General features: G+C 35.4%; 1 protein-coding gene across 1 annotated transcript in view; it reads right to left on the reverse strand.

Moving 5' to 3' along the window:
• ARHGAP15 (Rho GTPase activating protein 15) overlaps window positions 1-17,695 on the reverse strand; it is a 698,712-nt gene that overhangs the window by 534,288 nt on the left and 146,729 nt on the right. Inside the window, exon 6 of the mRNA XM_027561624.1 lies at window positions 15,902-15,991. Within this exon, the coding sequence (XP_027417425.1) occupies window positions 15,902-15,991 (90 nt within the window). The remainder of the gene's footprint in view (window positions 1-15,901; window positions 15,992-17,695) is intronic.

Genomic DNA, 17,695 nt, shown 5'->3' on the forward strand with positions numbered 1-17,695 from the left:
TAGCTTTAACATTGAATACACCATGCTTATCTTTGGGTTTAATTAGGTAGGGAAAAAAGACATAAATGAATTAAATCTTCTTATTTGCATATTTTAGGAAGAAAAAGCAAAACCAAAAACTTAATATTGATAAAGGCAGGTCTGGGAATCACATGTTTACCTTACACAAATAAATAATTTCTGAGCCAGAATATCTTGTAAAAATTCTCAGGAAAAAAAATAACATTTTTTATCTGTACATTTTTCAAAATTAAAGGAGTAGCTAGAATATTTAATTCCAAAATGCAAAGCCATATGGACTTCATGCTTTATTCTAACTAATGGTCTTTTAACATGGAAGGTCATTTTCAACTTTTAGGAACAAATTTAAAAATACCATTTGCAATATAAATATGACAAATATAATTTTCCTAGGTCATCTGCAAGCTTTTCCATCAGAGGCACAGAAATCAAATTTCTTTTCTTTCTCTCAGAAATTCTTGAAGTGCCAAAACTTTTCAGCTATATTTAGATTGTCCAACTGTAGTTCTATCTGCTCTATGTCTTACAGCTCAAATTCTGGGTTAGAACCTCTATAGTTGCTGGCCTATCAATGACCTGTTACAACCCTGGGTCTTGTTGGTCCAGACTATTTTTTTTTTTTAATGGCATAGATATATAATATTCTCTGATTTTTAAGAGGCCAAGAAAGATACTCTCTTGAAGACTCTGAACATACTGTCCCATGAGCATATGCTATGATTTTTTTCCCTTGTAATTTTTCAAGCCAAACTGTGTTGTCTCCACCTAATGTTGCAAAAACATTGGGTGAAAGCCCAAAGTGATTCTAAGGCTCTGGTATGGTTCTGTGTAACCTGGCATCTTTCCTGGAAGTTAACTTTGTTAGGCAGCTATTTCAATAAACAAAGTGAGTAATAGAAAAGACGCACGACCAGATGAAATGCCACTACCTGCATTTTCTCTACAACCCTGTAAGGAACTGCTGCTGCTGCTGCTTCTAAGTCACTTCAGTGGTGTCCGACTCTGTGCGACCCCATAGACGGCAGCCCACCAGGCCCCCCCATCCCTGGGATTCTCCAGGCAAGAGCACTGGAGTGTAAGGAACTGCTGCTGCTGCTTCTAAGTCACTTCAGTGGTGTCCGACTGTGTGCAACCCCATAGACGGCAGCCCACCAGGCTCCCCCATCCCTGGGATTCTCCAGGCAAGAGCACTGGAGTGTAAGGAACTGCTGCTGCTGCTAAGTTGCTTCAGTCATGTCCAACTCTGTGCAACCCCATAGACGGCAGCCCACCAGGCTCCGCCGTCCCTGGGGTTCTCCAGGCAAGAACACTGGAGCGGGTTGCCATTTCCTTCTCCAATGCATGAAAGTGAAAAGTGAAAGTGAAGTCGCTCAGTCGTGTCCGACTCTTAGTGACCTCATGGACTGCAGCCTACCAGGCTCCTCTGTCCATGGATTTTCCAGGCAAGAGTACTGGAGTGGGGTGCCATTGCCTTCTCCAGTGAAAGGAACTAGTACTTGTTAATATTAGAAGCTGACACCATGAACTGGGGCTCTACAACCTATCCAAAGGCCTTTTATACTGGTTGGATTTTACTTTCAAATATATTATTTTTTTCTTATAGAAATCAGGTCATTGAATTTTATTTGTATCAATTAGCTACTACTCTGTAACAAACTAACCCAAAGTTTAGTGGCTTGAAATGATAATCATTGATTTGTTTACAATCAGGAATCTAGGCTGCTCTTAGATATTCTTGAACAGTGATATGACCACAAGTCCTCAGGTGAGTCAGTACATTGGGCAGCAAGAGTATTTTGGGATGTTAGGCACACACCCACTTGGCTATCCATAATTTAGCAATGACTGCAGCAAGCTCAGGCTATGGTGCAAGTTCTTTGACTCTAGAATCATATGACTCAGAAAATTCAATAAAAAATTACGGTGTAATGCTTCGTGGAGTCTGTGGCAGATTATAATAAAAGCCTCGTAACAACGACCCAAGGGTTGTGGAAGAAGACTTTGTCACCTTTAGTAAAGATATTCTCACCAACTAAAAGTAATTCCCGGCCTGTTACTGGGTCAGAAAAAAGACTAAGCACCTGATCACAGGACATCAAGTGTCGATTTGACTTTAGCTTCCCAAGATGAGCTGGGTATTGTAAAATCCATTGACTAATAATCTTGGGCAACAAGCCATGAATGGCAATGCCATATTTAGAATTTGGTCCAATCAGGCCCATAGGGCCTAAGTAAATTACATTAAAAATACAAAGAACACATGGCTCAAAACCCCATGCTATCTGTCACTGTTGGGCTAGTGCTTCTCCCTGAGCTTGCACCTATGGCCTCACGGAAGTTCTTAAATGCCAGCTGATGAAGGATGAAAACACTCAAGCCCGATTCCTGAATAGGTCACTTCAGTACATTGTTGGACATCAAAAATATGGACTGCAGCTGCACCGCAGCCCTACCCTTGGGTGACCCTGTAGGCCAGTGGTGAGGAGAAATCTTTCCATGGGGAGAAATATAAGAAGTGAACTTGTTTGGTTAACTGTAGAGAGCAGGGTAGCCTGAGGTAAGCACATAGACTGATTTATAGAAAGTAAAGAGTGGTTTTGTTTGCCAGCCAGAGGCCTGGAAGGAAATAGTCTGGAAGATTGAAGATAAAGAAGTCAGTGGACTTAACGGGAGTGGGCACAGGCCGTGAAGATCATTGGTTCCAACTTAATGTCTTAACGTCTACCACAGAGTGAGAGAGTCATTTCCTAGGCAGGTTGATAGGGAGTCCAGGGGTCCCCAAGGAGAGAGGGGTCTGGAATTCTCAAGGAGGAAGAAAGGACCAACTTTTTTCTTTCTCCACATTCCTTAGGATTATATAACAATAATGTATCCTGCCTGAGGACAGTCTTTGGATTAAACCTTCTGGCTAATTCTGTAATCTTAAAATGTAAATTATGGGAGTAGGTCTGATGAGGTCTTTACAACCTCCAGACATTCTTTGGAATATATAACTTCATTGTTAACACTAGCAAGCGGGTACTCTTTCTGCCCCCTTCTGATGCCTATGTCAGAAGCTTTCTCTATCTCCTTTATACTTTAATAAAACTTTATTACACAAAAGCTCTGAGCGATCAAGCCTCGTCTCTGGCCCCGGATTGAATTCTTCTCCTCCGGGGGCCAAGAATCCCGGTGTATTCTCGTGATTCAACAACAACCTTTCAAGAGTAAGTGTACTAGATGACTTAATCAATTGAAATCCTCTAACTCTATCTTTGGATTTCCCTGGTGGTTCAGAGGGTAAAGAATCTGCCTGCAATGTGGGGAACCTAGTTTTGTTCCCTGGGTTGGGAAGATCCCCTGAAGAAGGGAATGGCAACCCACTCCAGTGTTCTTTCCTGGATAATCTCAGGGACAGAAGATCCTGAAGGGCTACGGTCCATGGGGTCTCAAAGAGTCAGACGTGACTGAGCAGCTAACACTTTCACACGGCCTCTGTCTTTAGCCAATTGGAGCTTGTATAATACACTCATGAATGGAGTGGCCATGGTAGCAAAGATTGAGACTATGCACAGATCCCAACCTATGGCTCCCTCTCACCAAAGCTGACATAATGCCTATCACTGCTGATCGGCTCAGGCTTCTAGCAGCGAAAGCACAAGTGAACCCTTCAAAGAGACTACCCGGGCACCTGATAGAAACTGACTATATCAGAGCCCTTCCTTTGCAAGTGGATCCTTAAGATCCACTGTTCTTACTAAACAACATACTATTTGGAAGCAATCAACCTAATAAAATAACCAATGACTTCATAAAATCTTAGTTAAGGTGGTAGCTTGGGGATAAGACCCTGCTTGGTTAGGGTGTTATATTCTAAGATGCAGTACATACACACTGAATCAATATCTGATACATGTTATAGTGTCCATAATAGTTAGAATGTATGAGTCTAAGGATCAAGAGAGAGAAGCAGGAGCAGCTCCTGTAGAAACCCATTTGCAGCACTGATGCTTTTGACTTTTGCAACTTGGCTTGGCTAGATGAAAAATTCTTGTTCTTGGGATGGGGGATGAGTTTGTTTTTGGCAAAAAATAGTAATGGAATCATTGAACTTAAAGTTATAATCACTGGTGTTTAAGAAGGGCTACTCAAGCTGGGGACCAACAGGCACACAAAATAGCTGCTATACTCATCAGGATAATTGGCCCTATTATGATGAAAAGGTGAAGTTGCTTCTGTACAGTGGGAGTTGGAGAAATGATTCAGGAACTCAGGGAATTCATTGAGATGTATATTGGTGCTTCTGTGCCCGGTGAGAGCAGTGAACTGTCTACTGCAGCAAGCAAAGCCTGGAAATGTCAAAAAATTAAGAGCTCAAATCTGTCAGGTCTCAAGGTGAGGAACATCTAGAATGAGTGGCAGAAGAGGTAGATGATGAACATCAAATATGGCCTCAGACACAGTAGTGGTAGAGGAGTGTAACTTTTTCTACAACAACTTTTTTATTAGCTCTTGTTTACAAACTGAGGCCGGCCACCACCTTGGTTAACTTGAGGTCCAAGTCACTTCGAGCATTTTCAGAGGGGATTGCATCACATACTTCTCGCGTCCTGCCTCACACCCTCGGGGCTTTACCTGTGACACCAGCTGCAGCTGGTGTAAACAGTTCTGCAAGGGCTTCAAGTCCCTTTGTCCTGACTGCATCTTACCTCAAGCATATACCATGTGTCTTTCCCTTTCTGCCACAGATATTCTCTAGTGTATGACGTAGGACACTAGAAAGAGCCTTCTTGGTACACAGATATACACATTCAGTCTGAAAGTCAAAAAGATTTAAAGATACTATTCTGTCCTAATCCAAAGGGATGAAAAGCTGATGAACAAATGCACCATCCTGTTAATCCTTGGGTGAAAATTCTGACAGATATTCTAGCCACTTTGCCCAACTCAGTAATGCCCCTTGTCGTGCCTTTTCATCCTACTCTGTTTCACTGGTGCTAGTTTTGAACTCCGGCTTTCTGGGATTATCTCCTAAATAAACTAGTTGCAACTCAATTCCTAATCTCTAATTTTGCTTTGATGGGGAGCCCAGCCTTAACCAGAGGGCATACATGGCCAAACTCTTTGCTTAAAGAGAATTCCAACCTAGCTCCCTATGAAAGGAACGGACCATTCCTCCACCGAGATACAGCTGTCACTGTCATAAAATTTAGCATAAACAAATACACCATCAAATGCCCTGCTATAAAATGTAACATCTAGCAATTATGTACTAAAGGATTTAAGGTGACATCATTCATTACAGTATTGAATGATTCTCCTGGTTGGATGGGAATTTAGTGTTAAGTAGCTATAAAAGCTGTCAAAGGCAAATGTTATTGAAACAAACATTAGCAACTTATGACTACAACCTGGAGCATCCTGACCGTAACTACTATTTCTCTATTATGGAACCATTAGAACCAATATAGGTTGTATCCAAGATAATTAGGAAAATAATTTACTTGAAATTTTATACTTATGGATGGAAGAGACTGGGGCATAATCATTATCATTTTCACTTTCTTTGTAAAGCTTTATTGTTGTTTTTCACAACCTATTCCTAAATAGAGACAGAGGAGGGGTAGGGAATTTAGTAATCAGTCTTCTCAGGGAAAATAAGCAATGTTCTTCCATGAGTCAAATTAAATATTTTGAGGAAGAAAACATTTTAAGTGGCAAAAGTAGGTATTATTAAGGGTAATATCAAGTATGCAGTCACAGAGTGAAAATCTTAACCAAGAATTTAAAAATAAATTCCACAGTCTTACTTTAAAAATAGGCATTTACACGTTTTTATTTTTTTGGAGAGGATAATATGCATTTGATATTATGATTCTCCCAAGTTAGTGCAATGGCATTTTGTTACCTTTACTAAATTATAAGGTGGTTTAAAGATGTAGGCACATATCTGGTAAAAATTGAGTATTAACTATTAAATATCATCCCTGAGAACTCAGGATTGAATTTCAACTTTCCTCCTGGGGTAATTTTAACTCATTATTTCCTATACTCTTCAAAGACTTGTGATCTATATAAATATCCACTTTATTGATCAGGAGTCTCATTGCATACAATGAGGCATTCTACAGTTATTAGAAACTTAGAACATACCCTGAAGTTGCAAAGATAATCTCATTGCTTCTGATTAAGAATGTGTTAATGCACTGTTGCTCAAGAACCATCAAAATTTCTTAAATTACATTTTAACTATATTATTTTTTATTTAAAAAGTGTAGCATGAGCTGAGTATTTGTCATTTAATTTGTAAATTCATGAAGAAAGATGACTTCATAAGTCTCTGAGTCATTAACAATTAATCAGATTTATTCAATATAACAATCAAATGACTGGGAAGAAATGTTGAATTTTATGAAGCCCTACACATTTCTCTCTTTTGACGCTGTAAATTATGTTATTTCCAAAATCAAACTCAGTGAGTGGTAACTTAAAAAAAATTCATGTTTGGATCCAAAAGAGGGATTATAGTATCTCACATACATTCTTATTTAAGCAATACAGTATATATTTAGATTCAATAAATCTTCCTAATATTTGACTACATATTTATTTTCTAACAGAAATGAGTGTTGATAAAATTCATCAGTCAATAACAGCCAAGAGTAACTTCCTTACATAAGAAGTCATGGAACATACACTTTCATGTTCAGGATAAAAATCACACAAGTATGTCATTGACTCCCCTGAACCCGCCATTCCATGACAGGACAGAGAAAGGACTGCCATCAGATGAATGGCATCTGGGCCATGGTATTTCAGGTTTGTATTTTAATTATTCCATAAAGCGAGCCCTCCACTGAACGCCTCGCCAGAGCACCCAGCCAAATCAAATCAGCGAAGTTGGTGTTGAAACGCCAACTCGCCACCAGATGGCAGCAATGCTTTTATGAATAATGCAGCATTATGTGCAGTCCATCTAAGATTTTCTGTTAATAATAGAACAATCCTTACTTTAGTAAAAGATTTGTTCGTAATGAGGCCAGCCATTTTTTTTTCATGTCACTAGTTATATTTTGCGGGATCTATTTTCTTTCTAGAATTACAGCCCCCCAAAATATTTATTTTCTTACACATTAAACATTAAATTGCTGTCGAATTTCATTTTGATGTCGTGGTAGAAAATGCCTGTGGCTTGAAACAAATATTTTCCTTTCTGATGGACAAATAACATCTGTGGTTGTAAATGTTCCAGTGTAGCTGTCAAAAGAGAAGGGTTTCACATAATTTCCTGCCACCCTCATCAGTACATCTTACACATCAAAAGGGCGTACTCGAAACCACCCTTTGCGTGATTTGATTTAAAATCTATCACAGATCTCAAATATCAGAAACTTGTATTCTACATGATCATGGGTGTGAGAAAAAGAAGCATTGTTCAAATTCAAGTTTTTAAAAATCCCCTCAAATTATCAAGGTCTATATTACTTGGGAAGAGAATCCTCAATATCAGTGTTTCTTTCCCTTTTTGAGCTGTTTGCACCATTTGTTAATTTTCCCACTGTAAATTTTTTTGGTTTGCACATGTTCACCAAGGAAGTCAGACTTAGAATTTCTCCTAGTGCTGGAAATAAAATGTTAGGCAAACTGGTGGGATGAAGGCCAAGGATGAAGGCCAAGCTTTCTACTAAAAAAAAAATTCATCTAAACCTTCCTTAAAAGTGAATGCCCCTTCCTTGTTCAAATCACCGCATACTGATCTGTTATCTGAAAACAGTTTAAACAGCTTCCTTCCTGATTCCTCCCAGGCATCAGGCATTTCATTTCATCCTTTCACTTAGGTCATCTCTCAACATCCTGTTTTGTTAAGATAAAAGAGCAGCCTCCTCTCTTCTTTAAATACCGAAACTCTTTAACTGTCCTGGAGTGTTCATAGCTTCGGTTTTGAATATTTGTTTTCTACTAAATTTTTAGTAGCATATTTACCTCATATATATAGAGACTGCATAGACTCTACAAGTGGCTTCTCCAGTTCTCTATGAACACTGGCATTTTCTTTCATTTTAACCTTGGTTAATTTTTGTCCTTGTGTACATTTCAAACCTTTGTTTATGGATGCTTGCTTTGTTATTTTCCTATATTGCTTTAAATACAGCTCTGAGGTTTGAGAGTTCTGCTCACCACTGCCCAGATTTTTCTCCTGCTCAGTGGCTTATGGTATATAAATGCTGTGAATATATATTCTCTTGCCTTCAGATCCAGCCTCATTATCTTATGTTTCTAAAAATTGAATGACATCAACTATTTATCTGCCAGTGATCCTGTACGATCCAAAAGCACTCAATTTTATTTCACCCTGTGTCATCCTTATGGACAAGCTATAAAATATGATACCACCCACTGACCCCATCTATTATGTACCAACTTCAGGGATTAAATCCTTCCTTCTTCCGGAAGAAGTCTGCTTGCTATTTAAAAAAAAAAAGAAAAGAAAACAAACCCATATTCATCATGAAACAAATATCGCTTCTCTCCTTTAAAATACAAAATAAAAACTTTGAAACAGATATAAAAAGGGAATCAGTTGGTTTGAATGTTGTCTTGCTAGGATCAATGTAATCTTTTGTACTTAACAAGGTGAAAATTACAAGTGGAAAAACAGTAACGCTTAATGATTCTGATTTGATACCATGAAATCCCTCATTGGCACTGGTGGCTTTTGCTCAGGTGGGTATCATGAAGTCCTAGGTTTGATTCCACGTAACTCAGTTAGCCACACTCTGGTTCTGTGATCATGGGGACCTGCATTGTTAGCCCATGTAAGGATCAGTGACCAACACACCAGTCGGACCAAAACATTAAGAAACAGAGCACGTTTCATAAGAGGAGGGGATGTAAATCATGATGTCAACAAATGAAGAACAGCATGTTGCATTTAGCTTGGTGTCAAACTAAACTCTAGAATTTATTCCAAATGGACAACTCTTATCTTTGAGCAGATGGAGCCAGCCCCTTAGGTAATACACACCTATCCTTTTGCTAAAACATTAGAAGTATAACAAGCCACACTGACGTTTTCTTTTTCTTTTTTTTAAATTTTGACTAATTTTATTTTATTTTGGAACCTTAAAATCTTGGTTCTCTTGCTTAATTTTGGACTGAAACTTACTAGTGTGGCTATTGTCAATCTTTACTCTCAACCAGTAGCATTCTACTCTGATGATAGCTTAAAAACAAATGAAGAAAGTGTGATAGCATTGTACCCGCTGATAGTATAACACAGAAGCTGTGCAAATGAGTCCATATCTTAGACTACCAAGCCTCATGGCATAACCAGTCAACATAAGCTTCCTATTATTTTCTTTGATGACACACTCACATTATTAGTATTTTAACTCTATACTTTAGATTATATCTGTTTTTTTTTCCAGACATATTTATTATTTCTGAAAAGATGAATCAGAAAAAACAAAACAAAACAAAAAAAACAGACAGTGGTTCCCAAGTAGCACGGGCTGAACAAATAGTTGTGTTTTTCATTTGAGGGATTTACTTGCTATCCATGGACTTCTTTCTATTTCTCTTTTCATCAGTCAGGTTGTTAACTCTGAGTCTCACCTTGAGGTCTTGCAATCTTTATTTCCTGCCTCCAGACTCTCTCCTTTGCAGTGAAATTTACACACTCCTATATGCTAATATTCTTAAATCAAGTCCCCAATTATGAAAAATTATCTCATTGCATTCATCAAAATTCTTCTGTGCAATCCCACTGGCAAAAATGAAGTCAAAATCATAAAAATAATTCGCTCTTCCCCTTCAATCAGGGAAAAAAAATGTCCTGGTATCTCATCAGCAGAATAAAAAGATTTACTATTGTCTCTTATTTGGGGGCATAGTTGTTGCACTTGTTTCTAAGTTCCCTTTTTCAAGATCCTCTTAGTAACTTGGTAGAGGCTTTTCAGCCAAAATGCTTTTCTTAAAGTGTTAACTGGGATATGACATTAATTAAATAATTTGCATTGATTAAATATTACATTAACTATACTCTTTGTTTATAGACTAGGATACTAAAAATAATCTCAGTTTGAGAACACGTATTCTTAGACAATGAATGAAGAGATTTTCAGTGGTGCATTTCACCTTCTCCTGGTTAAGTTCACAAGGCAGTACAGAGAATATGTGCGCAGCAGAGACCCTGAATCGTATTTCAGAGAGACCTACCTCTCCTACCCATATTCTTCCCAAATCCACATCTGGAACTGTTCTCAATGCACTGTGAGATGATGTGGTTAGATGATGAATTCAACCCAATCTTATTTATCTTAAAAATCAATCTTCTGAAGTTGCTTTCAAATACAGGACTGCTTCATTTTAACCTTAACACAGACAGGAGGCAGGTGAGTTAAAGTTTATCTCTTATTTCTTTGGTGTGACAAGCTGTAAGCTGAAGGAGGGATCCTACCCTGGGTTCTACTTAAAGTTACAACTGACAGCACCAAAACTGGAACACACGTCCCTAGACTCCTGTGTTCTCTCCCCTGCACCTTCTGAATGATGGATGAATATCTAATAGGTAGATAAAATGATTGGGGACAAGCAAGAAAGGGAAAAAAACTGTATGAGACATTAAGGCTGCTCTTACTCTGGTTTATTTTTAATGCCATGCCTTTTAAGATACTGTGAGTAATTCTCTAAAGTGAAACCAGCTTTACTCGAAATCTAATGCATATATGAATGTGAAGAATCATCCTTTTGCATTTAGTCTAACTACAAGCATTGAAAAATGAAAGAGAAAATTGGTAAAAGCTCAGATTTATTTTAAACCATCAGTTTTAACAGAAGGAAATGGATAAAAGCAAAATACCAGTAGTTTTCCTTTTGGCTTAAAATGACATTTTCCAAGATATTATTAAATTATCTTTGCATTAATAAACTTAAGTAGTACTTAAAGATTTTAAGCTAAGACATATTCAGATCAGGAAGAGCAATCAAATTATGTTTAAATGTAAAGCATATCCATGGACAATATTACATGAATATGTTGAATATACATTATAGCCAGAAGACTCCATCCAAAGTCACAGAAGAAATACAACTAATGATAAATCTATTCCGAGATTTACTTCTAGGGACAGAACCTGCTCCCTTGAGATATTTTTATACATTAAAAAAAGAATCTCAGATCCAAGAAATTTGATCATGATTTTTGTTGAGGTAATAAACTGGTGGTAGAAGGGGGGGAAAAACAGACTTTCATCTTGAGTCATTTAATTTTTTCTGTCTTAAAAGCAGGCAATTGATAAAGTTTTAATCGGTCATAATTCATTAAGAGTAAAAATATCTTATTTAAAACATGTAATGTGTAGATGAGCCTGTTACATGTTTATGGGTGCATTTATTTTTAATTTTATTTGAAAGGCAACTGAGAAAAACTGAGACCTAGTCACTTCTAGCTCCAAGAAAAGGTTTAATTATTTCAAATGAGTAATCACCTACTGGTGTAATGAAAAGGACCAAGAAAACAGTATATTTCCTATTCTTTACCCTCATTTTAAAAAGTGACTGGAGTTGACACTCAGAAATCATCTTGGAGTACAGAGCCTATAATAGTGGACACAATTTCTTAAAAAAAAAAATTATGACAGTGAATTTTATGTTTTTATTAAAAATTCAATTTTAGCCTTAATAGTAACCATAGCGCTGGTTAAAAGGTATATCCAGTCTTGTGGTTTAAAAAACCAGTATAGGATATAGTCTCTACATTTGTATATTCTTTGGGGAGGCAAAATTAATTTACATGACAGGATTAAAGAATATTCTAGTACTGAATTAAAAGGCATTGGATTAATTACAGTGCTTGGGACCATCATATTTAACAAGGGGGCAGCTCCTTAGAGGTTGGGAATGTTTTAGAGGCGAATTATCTAATTATTTGAGAGCAATATCGTGAACTCCTTTGTCCCAGACTTTACAAACCTTTAGCTCAGAGAGTTGTATGTTCAAAAGAAGGAAGGAAATCTGAGTGAAAATTTTCCTTCTACTTTGAAACAAGAAGATATCAGAAGTTTAAAAATTACTTATTGTTATAAATTGTTTTGCAACCATTTTCCCAACTGAATGTTCTGTTAAAAAGCTTTGTAAATGCTTGATGTACCCGTGAGGAAAGAGAAGAAGGTGAAGAAGCACCACTCATGTTACAGATGCCGCCTGACAACACTGCCATCCTTTCACATGGTTTTATTTAGTTATTACAACTCCCTCTCTGTAAATGACATTTAGGATTATTTAAGATTATGTTGTAATCCTTTTAATCCTCAGTGCTTTAAATTTCAGGCTAAATACCAAAGAGCAAACTAGCACTTAGCAGGAATGTTTAAAACATGTGATTTGAACATAAATCTTTTTATTCATTCTTTCCCTGATGAAGACCTAGTGTTGCTCTTAACTAAGAAAACTTGTACCACAGTTCATTTCAAATCATTCAGTTGCTAAATGCTTTCTCAAGCTACATCAGATTTGCGACGGTCCTTGACAATTATGCTAAACGAAGAATTGAACAAAAGTTAGAAGCATTGAACATTTACTACTTTAGTTTAGAATATGTATGACCTTTTTTTTTTAATAAGTGCAATACGTCTTTCAGTGTTAGTGTGTGAGAAGAACAAGTGTATGGGAAGAATCACTCTATTTCCTAATGTCAAGCTATTAGATGTGGATTTACACATTGACGTATACATCATATATGCATACATCTATATACAATTATACTTTTTAAATACATTATGATTTGTCTAAGTATGCTTTATAACAGAAGTTGTTAATAATTAAAAAATATGTTATGTATTATTAAAGTCAATTAGGAAAAACTGTTCTATTATAAAATAGGCAGATGTTCTTGAACTCAGCCAGTGAGCATCATTGTGATTTACTAAGAGTAGCTGAATAAGAAATCTAATTAATTAATGCTGTCACAGTTATGCTATCATGTACCAATCAAATAAGAATGAATCTATATCAAGAGTTTTTAATAAGACTATGAAAAGAATCTGACTTTTAATACAAAGAAGGAAATGAACAACTCAAATGTCCAAATGACATATACGAAGGAAACAGATGAAATCCTTCCATTCTTTGTGTCACAAATGTTTGCTTTTGAGTCTTTCAAGCATATCTTAGGCATGTGATTTTTTGTTTGCTTTTCTCTTCATTTTAAGTTCATCTTCTCTAGAGACATCGTAATTATGTGCCATATAATTGCTAATCCATCAACTTTTTCATGACAGATTTCAAATTTTAAATTATTTCTAATTTTGCTCTTCTTTGATTTTTCTTGAACCAAAAATCTCAATAGTCATTAGATATCTGTAATCTATAATTCATAGACTGAGATTGAACACCATGCCTAATTCAAACTTGGAATTCTAAAGCTATTTCTGATGTAGCACATCAGCTAAAGCTGTGATGGTCTTTTTCAGTCAGGAAGAAATGCTTCATTATTCTGTAGGTAATGAAACCCTTGTACACACACACTCACACACCCAACAATACCTTAGTACCATGTTTTTGAGATATAATCATGTTTATTCTGATCATTTGAGAGTTATACCAGCTAATGTACCTAATCAAATATTGATGCAAGTCATCTAGATTTAGCTCTCTGGCAAATCCTTTCTGATGTTTTTTCATTAACAACTATAAAAGCTATTTATATTGTTCCTCTCAAAAGACTTACTTTCATGGGTTGCCACTATGGATAGGAATTAGTAAATTTTACCTAAGCTTATGTGTTTAGGTGATGAAAAGATTTCAGCATGACAAGAAAACCACATGATTCAGCCTAAAAAGAATGAAGCAGGAAATGAAATCTTAATCTTTCTTTAGTTTTATTATTCACAACATCCTTATCATTACTTCTTGTTTTTCTAAACTAAAGGGTACAAGACAGAAACCGGTAACCTAGGCGTAAGAAAACCGAAGTCCCCTGAACTACTCAGGTACCTTACAGACAAAACTAGCTGGTAAGATTTTCCCCTCTGGAAAACTAATACAATGAGAATAGTTTTAATATTTTTGGAAGTATCTACATTCAGAAATATGAAAAATGAGTAAAATATTATAACAGAGGTAGCTAGTCACACTCAGAAAATGTTAGGATGATGCATATTATCAGTACAGGTGGTTTAAATATATATCTATACATATTACATTCATAGCTTTGTAAAATTATACTTGGATATTTTTCTTCTATATTCACAGCCTGTATACATCATTCATATTTGAGTATCATCCTCATTTGTGAACTAATGTAACTATAAGGTTAACAGAAGAAACTAAAAAAGTCGTCCTTAATTCAACTCTGACGGTTTGTTTCTATTATCTAGGAATTATGTCAATATCAAATTTTAACATCTTTATTTTGCAACATTGGTAATTAGGATGCTAAACTAACAACACATAATAAAACTAAACCCCTTAATTCACCTTATCCAGTTCAGAACTAGCCATACTAATTATTTATGTTGTCATAGAGGCTAGGATTATAACACCAAATTTTCTTACTTACAGCAGAATTAAAAAAGCAAGAAATTGGGAGAGAGAATATACCACTGATCCACAATTCCTCACTTCAAAGCACAATTTAATTTTACTTCTTGATTCTGTAAATTCACCTTCTAATCACTTTTGGTTTTAGTCCTTTGATTTCTTGGCAAATATTTTTAGTTTTCTATATTTTATTCCTTTTTTTTTTCTTCTTTCCTTCCTTCTTTCCTTCTTCCTCTTCTTTGGGTTAAAACAAAAACAAAAGCAAAAACTCTACCCTATGAAAATGAACGCCTAAACAGAATTCAACTATAATCAGAAAAAATAAGTTATTCCATAATATGTTGAAAGTGTTTTTTTTTGCTTTTTCGTTTTTTTAATTACTATGAGTCCAAATTATTTGGCTAGACCTGATTAAGCATCTGAAAAATGCAAAAACAAACTGGACATCAGGTTCTTCTTCCCAATGAGAGATCAGATAAGAAATGTCACCTACCTATTCTTCTATAAGACCCTATACATTAATTTTAGTGATGCATTTAAGAATAGAGTTGATTTTTCTTTAAGGGCTAAAATGGTCTTAGAATACATTTAATACAATAATTATAATGATTTAGTTCCTACTAAATGATGTAAATTCTAAAACAAACCTATAAAGTTCTGGGTTACTTTGGATATCTAAAAATAAATTAAATGTCATATAAATACAGAAAAAAGATCAACTTCTGTAATCTGAAGTTATTAATTGCCAAAGGGATTTTAGTAAAATCATACATGAAATATTGTTTTCCCATTTCCTTTCTTTGAAGGATTTCATCTGGTTCTTTCCATTCAAAGCAGCATGATTGAAATATCAATCAGTTATTTTTTCAAAAAAATTAATTATATAATTTGAAAACACTGATTTCTATAACTGTTCAGCTCTCTCCATCCCCCAAGTTGCACTGGTAAATATAATTTATGACTGGAAGGCAGGAATGGCAGTGAATGCAAATAGTTTATCATAATTAGTGAATCTTAGTTTGTTTATTTCTGAAAATCCTACACTAAATCTATGTAAGCCAAGCATTCTAGGTTTGAATCCCAAGCAGCTATCAAATACACTGTAAAAGTCAATGACTTTTGGGTATATAATTAATCACCATACAATAAACATTTTGTGTTTAGATAGCAACCAGTCACCAGGGAAAAACAACAAACAACCAAAATTTGACAGGAAGAGAAGCCAGTTTTTCACAATGACCTCTGCACAGCTAGTTCAAGCTCATGAAAACATCTTAACAAGGTAGTCTTGTTTTGATTACCCAGGAGAGCTAAGATTTAGAAAGAATAGGAACAATTTGAATCTATGTAACATTCTTACCTGAAAGACATTCTTTCTGCTTGATTTTTCCTTGGCCCACTCAATATGTGCCCCACACAAATCCACACTTTCTGGTTTGTTCCCAGTTTTCTGTAAACAAAAATGTAATAAGAAGAAAAAGCACACAACACTGGTGATGCATGTCAGAAAAAATAAGTTATTGATTTAATAGCTATATATTAATGGCATAAAGGCTTTCTTCTTTCTCTTTTCCAGTTTCAAATAGATATTCTCACACTCATGTTCACTGCAGCATTATTTACAATAGCCAAGACATGGAAATGATGTGTCTGTCAACCTATCAATGGATAAATGTATAAAGAAAATGTTTATATATATATATATATATATATACATATAAAATATTGTTGCTTTGTTGTCTAGTGGCTAAATCATATCTGACTCTTTTGTGATCCTGTGGACTGTAGCCTACCAGGCTCCTCTGTCCATGTGATTTCCCAGGCAAGAATACTGGATTGGGTTGCCATTTCCTTCTCCAGGGGACCTTCCCCACCCAGAGATCAAACTCATGTTTGGCAGGCGGATTCATTACCACTGAGCCACCAGGGAAGCCCATATATAATATATGTGTATGTAAGTCAGTTACGGTAAGACAAATTCTTCTTGATCTCAGATACATGCAGAGTCTGAAAGTCTAACTCATAGAAACAGGGTGGTTACCATGCACTGGGGTAATGGGAATAAATTTGCTAAAGGGTACAAATTTTCAGTTATAAGATGAATAAGTTCTGGGGATCAAATATACAGCATGATGACTGTAAATTACTAAAGAGAATAGATCTTAAAATTTATAACCACACATACACACACACAGAAAGGTAACTATGTGAGGTAATGAATATTTTTAGTAGCTAATCTTAGTGTGACAATAATTTCACAATGTACATGTATATCAAACCACCACACAATACAACTTAAATTTACACAATATTATTTGTCAATTATATCTCAAGAAAGCTAAAAAAAGGAAAAAATCATAAATTTAAAAGATCAATTGTATGGCTTTTAAGAATTCACTTTTCTGTCTTTTAAGACTATACACATAAGTGTAATATATATTCATACATTTGTATTTAGTCAATTTAATTTAGATCAAATAGATTATGGCATGTGCTTCCTTTTACACAGTACAATGTGGGTGTTACTTAAATGCTGTTTTTACCTCAGTAATTCATAATAATCAATTAATGGGAATGTCCTCTATATTTGTCTCTTCATATTTTCATTTAGTTCAAGTGCATCATACGTACATAATTTAAATCTGCATAACTCTGAACATTAAAATAAAAACTTACCTGTATGGAAAATTTCTTTACTGTTGTTAAAGAAAGTTATTTAAAGCCACATTTCAAAGATTCCAACTATTTTTATATGTTGTGAGCTGGAACTCCAGGTTTTCCTAGAGATTAAGTTCCATTTTCTCAAGCCATTTTCAAAAGAATACTTTAAGTTTTTAGTATACAAAGCTTATAATATTTTTATATAATTTTTAACATTATGAACTTAAGGTTAAAACATAAAATTATGAATAAATAGTAAAAAAAATATTATAAGAAATCTATCCACAAGTTTTGCCTCTTACCCACTATGTTCTACTAGTTTACAGTAAATAAATTATTTTTCAGAACAAGCCAGAAATAAGTAGTTTTTAATAGTAAAATTTGAGATTTTCTTGAGTTTTGGCACCTCAATAAAAATTTTTTGGAAACATTGTACAGGCCAAGCACAGCTCTCCTTCAGGATAAATTCAGTTGGCAAAGCATCAGTTGACAG

The sequence above is a fragment of the Bos indicus x Bos taurus genome, chromosome 2 (genome assembly GCF_003369695.1).
Source record: "Bos indicus x Bos taurus breed Angus x Brahman F1 hybrid chromosome 2, Bos_hybrid_MaternalHap_v2.0, whole genome shotgun sequence".
NCBI lineage: Eukaryota > Metazoa > Chordata > Mammalia > Artiodactyla > Bovidae > Bos > Bos indicus x Bos taurus.